General features: G+C 38.3%; 1 protein-coding gene across 1 annotated transcript in view; it reads left to right on the top strand.

The window, feature by feature from the left end:
- Positions 1-5,341, top strand: part of LOC107293630 (aldehyde dehydrogenase family 3 member B2-like) — a 17,325-nt gene extending 11,984 nt beyond the window's left edge. The window contains exons 5-9 of the mRNA XM_015822785.1: positions 234-315; positions 1,241-1,627; positions 2,492-2,658; positions 4,220-4,319; positions 5,082-5,341. Coding sequence (XP_015678271.1) covers positions 234-315; positions 1,241-1,627; positions 2,492-2,658; positions 4,220-4,319; positions 5,082-5,263 — 918 coding nt within the window. The 3' untranslated portion in view covers positions 5,264-5,341. The remainder of the gene's footprint in view (positions 1-233; positions 316-1,240; positions 1,628-2,491; positions 2,659-4,219; positions 4,320-5,081) is intronic.
- The last annotated feature ends 3,651 nt before the right edge of the window (positions 5,342-8,992 follow it).

The following is an 8,992-nucleotide window of genomic DNA, read 5'->3' as shown; positions in this document are numbered from 1 at the left end:
GTTAAGGACTACCTATATTACCATATTCTCATTACATCAAAAGCAATTGTCTCAGTTTGAAATTAAAATATTTAAGAAAAATCTTAGTTGCCTTCAATTTACTGCATCCTTTTTGTGTTCCAAATTGCCCCCAAGAGGCTTTTTGTCTGGCAAAGATTCAGGGACAGAAAACACCACCTGTTTGATATGCAGGCAGCTTGACTGGATGTGAACTTCCCTTTTCTATTTTACAGGAAACCTTTGCTGTGGTGACAGCTGGTCCTGAAGAAACAGGAAAATTGCTGGAAAATAAGTTTGATTATATCTTCTACACAGGTGATTTTCCCTTTTTGTATATTCTTTTCAGGTTATTTTTTTTAATATTTAAAATTATTTATCAATAATAATTGCACAAAACAGTGTCATAAGCAATATTGAAGTATTGAAATTGAAAGGTTCAGATAATTTATCTAAAATCATCCTTTAGGACCCTGCCACTACCTCCCATCTGCAGTAGAATTTATCTTTGTAGCTAATGCATTGCCTTTCTAGAAGGCCTTGTATATTGCAGCAATTTGCTATGTGTCTTGGTTAAGTAGCTTTATCCTGTCTATCACAGTACAGCTGAGTTAATGACAAGTTAGGTCAGGGAAACTGTTGCACCTGGCATTTGTAATTTCACCTGTCAGCAGCTTCCAGATTGTAGATCTTGCCCAGAAGTGGTAGAAAAGATGAGCAGTCACACTCTAAGTAGGAAAAAGCCTGTGCTTGATATAGAACTTCAGCTTTTGGAAATAATGAAAAGTATCAGTCTCGGGTGTTTTTCTGCACCCACATAGGTTTTCTCAGATTTGCTTTTCTTTTTCATTGCCAGAACAGCTCAAGATTATATTAACAACACTTAACAGGAATTTGACAACAGTTTGACATGGGATTTTAATGGACTGTCCCTAATACATTCTAGATCTAAACTGATATTTTAATTAAATTGAATGAGGAGTGGAAAAAATAGTTATCAATTCTGCAGATGAAACAAAATTGGATGGAATAAAAATTGTAGGAAACACTGAAAAAACAGTTGCTTTGTTAACTGTTATTTACACTTACTGGATTTTTTAAACAATCTGTGTGGAATTTTGCAGAACTGTATGGAAGAATGTTAGAGAAAAAAACAACACAGAACTGAGGACCCTGATACTGGATTGGAGATGTGGGTGTCTGTATATCTTTCTTGACCCAAATTTTTGCCATATCTCTATAGGGAATAACCGTGTAGGAAAGATCATCATGACTGCTGCAGCAAAACATCTGACACCATTGACTCTGGAGCTGGGGGGTAAATGTCCCTGTTACGTGGATAAGTCCTGCAATTTCCAGAATGCAGCCAACCGAATTGTATGGGGAAAATTCCTCAATGCTGGACAGATGTGTGTTTCACCAGATTATGTGATCTGTACAACTGAAACACAAGAGCAGTTGCTGCCTTGCCTGCGCCAAGCTATCTGTGAATTTTTTGGCAAAGATCCCAAGAAGTCACCTGATCTTGCCCGCATGGTCAATGACAGGCATTTTCAGCGCGTCCGAGCTTTGCTGGAATGTGGCCGGGTGGTCATTGGTGGAGAGACCGATGAGTGTGAGCGTTATATTGGTGAGTATACAGCTTGGAACTGGAGGAAGACTAAAGAAGAAAGATTTGGAGTTTGAGAAAGACAGGAACACATTTTATGATTATAAATAGTCCTTATTAATCAACCATTTGAAGTTACAAGGGAGCTCAAAAAAAGATACTTACAACCCGTGGTGAAGTGACTGCATTTTGGACACTTGGCAACCAGCCTGAATTTTATAGATGTTTGCAGTATCCTGTGTTTATGTGATCACTATTATGTTTTTTTGCCAGAAACCGACATTTACGGCTGGTAAAAAAACACCAATTGCAAACAATGTGGTTGCTGAACAAATGCAAAGTTTGCTTAACAATCGTTATGTTTACTTAATCATCATTGCAAAAAAAAAGTAGTCTGTAAAATTGAGTCAGTCAACTTATGACCTGCTTATGGACAGGCACAGTTTACAACTATAATTCTGGGGTCAATTACCATCATAAGTCAAGGATTAGCTGTACTATCTAGTAAGACAACGGAGAAAATCTGTATGGTTGCTAAGAGTTGAAAATGACAATGGCATATAATAATCAAGCTTATTAAGAAGTGTATTATAAGTAGATATAGGGCTGTAGATCGCCCTTCCAAGTTGGTGCTCACCGAATGTTTTGGACTTTAATTGTCATTGGCCACACAGTAGGGGCTTTTTTAAAAGTTGAAGTCTAATGATCTGGCATGTGAGAGACTGGGAAAATCTGTTTTAAATAAAGCAAGAAGACAGACATGTTTTCTGGGGTTTCATATTGGAAATGTAGTCATGGGGAAAGCTAAAACTCTGGTTAAATCGGGCAATAAAGTTATAGTATATAAACAGAACAGACCTTGATGTGATCGTTTGCCCATTACAGCTCCCACAGTGTTGGTGGATGTGAAAGAATGGGACCCAGTCATGCAAGAGGAGATTTTTGGGCCCATCCTGCCAATATTCATTGTGAGAGATATTAAGGAAGCCATAGACTACATCAATTGTGGAGAACGTCCACTAGCTGTGTATGCCTTCTCCTCTGACTCCAAGGTATATTGTTTAGGTCTAGCATACTGTATGTGGGAGAATCTGGATTATTTCCCATAACCCCATCCAAGAGGGCCAAAAGAAAGGAGACTTGCACTATTTTCAAAATATGTTTATGTCGTAAGCTGCAATGAACCAACATGGTAGCAGTTCTTTGCCCACTGGTAATACAGTCTGGATGATAGAAGAAAAACAGAATTCTACCCATGATTATTTACCAATAAGCCGATGTTAAAAAATAATTGGCTCATCTACACATCCATAATGCAAAGAATTAGCACTATTTTTAAGATTATATTGTCAAAACATAGCCTCTCTCTCATCACCTGCCAACTGCTGAAGAGGTAACAACTGCTCTATGCTGTTCTGGCATGTTTAGTAATGTTTTCCCTTCTATTGTACCACAAGAGCTCCTGTGTAGACATTCTGAGGCACATGGAATCCTTTGGAGGTTCGCAGTCTCCTAGATTACAATTGCATTGGGTTCCTGAAGCAAAGTCTTTTCTTTCTCTGTCCCTGGACACCTCCCAACTTTTGGGAGGTAATTTCAATTATTTATCAGAGCTAATGGGGAGATGGCACCCTCTCCCAATTCAGGCACTGATATTTTTGCTCTATACCTCAGAGGTCTCCTATGCATTTTAAAAGAACAAACTTTCTCTTTACCTGGGAAGAGAGAAGTTGAGAAAAAGTTCTTAGTGTATCCTGTAAAGTCCTTGCTTGAGAGTAGAATGAGATGACTCACAGTTGCCAGGTCGGCACAGATGGGTGAGCGTGAACAGGTGGGTACAGCCAGATCGGGATAGTTGACTTGGTGCAGCCAGGTCAGCATGGATGGATGGGCGTGGCCAGGTGGGCACAGATGTGTGGGCGCAACCCAGTCAGCATGGAACAAGTTGCCTTGACCAAGTGGACATAGGGATAACTGTGTCCCACCAGAAGAAACATCAGCCCCTAAGGGCTGCTGGAGCCCAATGGTGGTCAATCCACTGCCCCCAAGAACAACTTTCCTGTTCTCCTTCTTCCTCCTCCTCCTCTGGCCGAGCCTAGCCTGGCCCACCTCACCTCCCCTTCCTGCCTGCTCCTGAGGGATAAGTTGCGGAAGTCTGCCGCCCCCCAGCTGCCTAGAGGTCCTGTATTGGCTCAAGCCCTCAGTGACCACTTGCCTGCTTGCCTGGGGTGCTTCTTCACCTGGCAGATTGGGGGGGCAGCATGCCATTGTTCTCCCTGCCACTCTCCAAGGAAATGAGAGGAGAGGACCCCACCCCAGTCCCATTTTCAATCTCTCAACTATTTTACTACAAATCATAGAGAATTTTTATTTCTTTATTTTTGCCTTCCAATTGATTTTTAGCAAATGGCTAACTGGCCCCATCTACAACATTCGTCATTTTGTGTCTGTGGCACATTTTCAACATTCCAAATATTCGTAGTGACACAAAAGCTAAAGACCCTTGTTTGTATTGTGACTCATATTATTATAGAGCTGGGACTTGATCAAACTCACGTTTGGAAGATTAAGAACAGTACTCTTAATACTCTTCTATTCTTTTTCTCTTGATAGGTTGTGAACCAGGTACTGGATTGTACTAGCAGTGGTACCTTTTGCAATAATGATATCCTGATACAAGCAATATCAGTTTCCCTACCATTTGGTGGCATTGGTATGATTAACCTTTTATCTTCTATGCTGTCTCCATTTCTTGCCCCCATCCTTATCCTTCCCTTCCAATGTGAAAAGTTCTCCCACTTGATGTTTTTCATTCAGACAAAGATGTTAAGAGTCCATTTTTTACTTTGTCCAGCATATTTCCAGATTAAATCAAATGCGATCAAAGAATAAATATCCCATGCTATAAGTCATGTGGTCATTTATAAATAAAGGAGAGGGCTGGAAATCTGGTCTACATTACACTGGTAAGTGGGAGAAAAGGGAGAGGGCTTAATATTTTTGATTTTGTAAGTGGTACTAACGAGATCATCAGGTTAAGTAGCTCTGGTTCAGTAGGTCTGGTCCCATACTCTACTAAAGACAGGTTGACATTCTGTGTAAATCAGTATTGCATTTTGGCTACCAAACATGGTTAAACTGATGTGCATATTTAATTTCTGTTCAATTTTTAGGCATGGTGATAACAAAAACAGCAGCACTGTAGTTTCATTTTATTGTGGATTAAGGCAGCTGTAGTTCAATGATCATGAAACCTAGCAAGCTAGGAAATTATTATCTAACCAAGCTTTGCTGTCTCTACTGAATTCTCTTCTTTAGTCCCTTTCTTTAAAAATATCCATTGCAATATGCATTGAATATTAAACCTTTTATAGTAAGTACTATGAGGAAGAACCTTTTTAAGGGCAAGTATTGTCCAACCTGATGAAAAACTGTAAATGGATTTGATCTGATTTTTTTCTTGTTAATATTGCAGGACTCAGTGGATTTGGCAAATACCATGGCAAGTTTTCTTTCGATACTTTTACTAACCAGCGTGCCTGTCTTTTGCGTTGCATGGGCCTGGAGATGATGAACAAAATGCGCTACCCACCATACAACAATACAAAATTGAGAGCAATGGTCGATGCTTTGGAGATCAGGCGCACTGTCCTGTGAACTTAGCTGTGAAGCCTTGAATCACATCACCTGCATTCTTAAGGATCTTCAATCAAGAATTTTGGTGTAGTGTGGGGAAAAATGCACGCACAGCAAACTGCCGTGCTTTCCCCCACACAAACCTCATAACCTCTTGATACCCTTTGTCCCAGTGAAGCAGCCAGAAGGTCATACCCTTTTGACTTAATGCCTCACCTACCTAAACAGACAATATGCTTAGTTCCTTCTCCTATCTTTTCCTGCCTTTGTTAGTTCCTTCTCCTGTTTGTTCTTTACCTGGTCTTTGATCATGTAATGTGTTACTAGAAAATAGTTGCTTACATGAAGATATTTTCCAATGAAGAAAACTTTGTCAGCATCTAATGATTAAGCTGGTGTATGTAACAAGTATATAAGAAGCAATAAACTCAGAGTTTGTCAAGCTGTGTCCTGCAGCTTCAAACCTCTGCTCAAGACATGCCTGCGTCTTTGTCTTAGCGTCTTACAGTGTAATTGAGAGATTTTTTCCTTTATCAGTTGGCTCTAGAATTTTGCTTCAGTACCTTCAAAGATCCTTGAAAAACACTTTCTGTTTGGCAAATCTTATTTTCACCAATTTTGCATCTTATATAGCTTTTCTTTATCCTGTATCAGCTTCTATAAATTCAATATTTAGTAGTGGTTAGAAAACTTAGGGACAGCCTCCATTTCTCTTTGCACAGTTTTGGGTATAGAACGTATCTTCATTTCCAGCAAGGATTAATTATACAATTAATTAATGTTTCTGTGTAAAATTTCATCTTGATTTTAACACATAAAGCCAATTCTGCTTCAAAATTTACGAGCATTAGATTCTTTGCTAAAAATGGACAAGTACAGTTCCTCTTTATAGTGGAGCAATCATTCTGATTAATATTTTTGTACAATAAGGCTAGCATCATGGATGGTCTTTGTAAAATAAACTATTTCTTTATGAATATTTAAATATTGGATCCATTACAAAAAAATTAATTCTCAAAGAAATTCAAAGCTAAGCTAATGCAGGTTGTTAAAAATAAATATATTCTGTCGACAATGCATTTTCTGTATTTGGATGCTCTAAAACTCAGACATGCCCTCCTTAATTATATTTCCTTCAATATATTTCTCTATAGTTACAGTTCAGATTCATTATTCTATCAGTGATTTCTACACTACTCAGCACAAAGGATAATAATTTAGAAATATATTATGTCCTATCAAGCTCAGAGATTTATTTTTATGTAAATCTGCTAATTGCAAACTTACTGAGATTTCCTGCAACCTTGCATTTTCAGGTAAATGTTTTGCTTCTGTAATAAATATCTTGCATCAAAACTTGCAAATAGATGTCTAATTATTTAATAGTGCTATCAATTGACATAGTGTATTACCTAATAAAATTAACCAATAATTAATTTCTAAACCAGGAACTTTTGATTGAAATGTAGATACTGGTGAACAAAGACAACAGAAAGAAGTCAATAAATGTGTTTATTTGTGAATGTGTAAGCAATTTGCTACAATAAAAATAAACAGCATCTTGGCATTCTAAAACAAGTAGCCATTCTAGGGAGTACACACTGGAGTAAAATAGTAACAGGTAAATCACAGGCAGCCAGTCTTGTGTTTCTTGAATGGGTACAAAGAGCTTTCAGAGAGTAATAGGATGTTCTGTAATGTAGATTACCAAATTATTGATTAATAGTGATTGACAATGATGCATCCTCTTTTTTGGGAAATAGTAGTACAGTGTTTCCAACCTCTGTGAGTTTAAGCTGGGTAGATTTCAGCTCCCAAAATTCCGCTAGTCAGCATACTGGCTGCAGGAATTCTGGGAGTTGAAGTCCACTCAGTTTAAACTTGTGGAGGTTGAGAAACACTGCATTAATAGAATGAATAAAGAAGTCATAACATATGCCTTCTTACAGGTAGAGTATCTCCATCCAGATTGCATTTGCTTTGCGGGGAAACAGGAACTGGAATATTGGGGAAGATATTACAATACAACTAAAACACGGCTTAAGACAAAAGAGCTTCTCAGAAATGTAAATTTCTGAGGAAGGAATAAAGAGCATAAAAATTATTTGAAAAGATAAAAGTATTAAATTAGATGGAAGCTATGTCTGGGATATGAGCAAAGTATCCAAAACCAATGCCAGGTAATACATAATATAAATACTATTCGTATCAGTTTAGATAACCTCATTTAGATAATATTTTAGCTCTCTAAATCAGTATAGCACTTTTTATTCAGGCTATTATAGATTGTTAGTTTATATAAAGCAACTCATCTGAAACTATTTACAAATTGTGATATGAGTTTCAATTACATTCCTTTAAGGAGTTTTCCACATTCTGGCATCCTGAGAAAATCCTGCATTGTGAGTCGCCCAGAATCATTTCTCGAGATGGCTGGCTCCAGGAATGAATGAATGAATGAATGAATGAATGAATAATAAATAAATAAATAAATAAATAAATAAATAAATAAATTTGGGGTTTTTTTCGCTCTCCCTCTAGAGATGCCATAACATGGAATGGATTCCAAAAGATGGTTCTCTTTTCATGAACACATTACCTATGATGATGACATTGATACTTAAGTCATGTCATGCTGCTGGATCAGGAATTCTGGGAGTTGAAGTCCGCAGATCATAAAGTTGCCATTGTTGCCCACCCCTGATCTATATACTACTAAAATTCTTGTCATTGCCATTTACTAAGTGAAATGGTGCATCATAGGGCAACAATTTTTAAACCAAGATACCTTACATCGGCTAACTTACAGAAAGTGCCCAATTACAGGACCCATGACTCCTGAGGGAATGAAATTTGGGAACGTTGGGGCTGCTTCAAGCTGCAGCTGTGGTCAGTCTCCAATTGCAGTCACATGATGGTCATTTTGAACATTCTGTGACAAGTTTCCTGCCTGTCCCACCATCCCTCCCTCATCCAGCTGTAAGGAATTGACTCATCATACGGCTTTTAAAGAAGCAACAAATTTAAGGTGCATGAAGCCTCAATATTTTTATTACTTCGCATGCCCCTTCCCAACTACATGCACATGTATGTATAACTCATCTTTGTTCAGGAAGTCAAGGCACATTCATGGTATTCCATCCTCCTATATTTCTTCACAACAACCCTGTGAAGTAATTTGTCCTGAAAGTCACTAAGTGAGCCACTGTGGCTGCTGATAGAGTAGAAATTGGATCTCTCTGGTGTTAGAGGCTTTAGCCACAAGTTGTTGATCCTTGCCCACTCTGTTTCATTTTTCAGCTACTTCCTACATTGAAACTGAACGTAGACCAGCCTTCCTTTGGCTGGCTTCAGCCCACAGGAGGTCAGAGGTCCCTCACAGCTTCCTACAACTCAGTAAAGAAGCTGGCAGAGATTCCAAACTGTTGTGAAGTGAGAATGGCAATGTACTATGTTGTAAAAATAAAATAATATTTGTCATCTGGGGTTGCAATGGGCCTGGGAGAATGCCAGATTATTTTCCTCTTCCAGTTCAATCTTTAGTTCATCATTTGAATGTTGACGTTTGTTTAAAGTAGTGATTGAAATAGTTATAGTTTCCTCAATGATAATGGTGTTCAAGTGGTGCTCTAAGGTGCCTTGGGTGCAATCCCAAAATATTTGGAGCACCACTTGAATACCCTTGGCTTTGACAAATTCACCATCGGTCAATTGCAAAAGGCAGCTGCATCCTGCAATGATATCTGCAAC

This window comes from Protobothrops mucrosquamatus, unplaced genomic scaffold (genome assembly GCF_001527695.2).
Source record: "Protobothrops mucrosquamatus isolate PMUCROS unplaced genomic scaffold, P.Mucros_1.0 scaffold1676, whole genome shotgun sequence".
Taxonomy (NCBI): Eukaryota; Metazoa; Chordata; class Lepidosauria; order Squamata; family Viperidae; genus Protobothrops; species Protobothrops mucrosquamatus.
The sequence above is the reverse complement of the archived record's forward strand: the minus strand, read 5'-3'. Positions and strand labels throughout refer to the sequence as shown.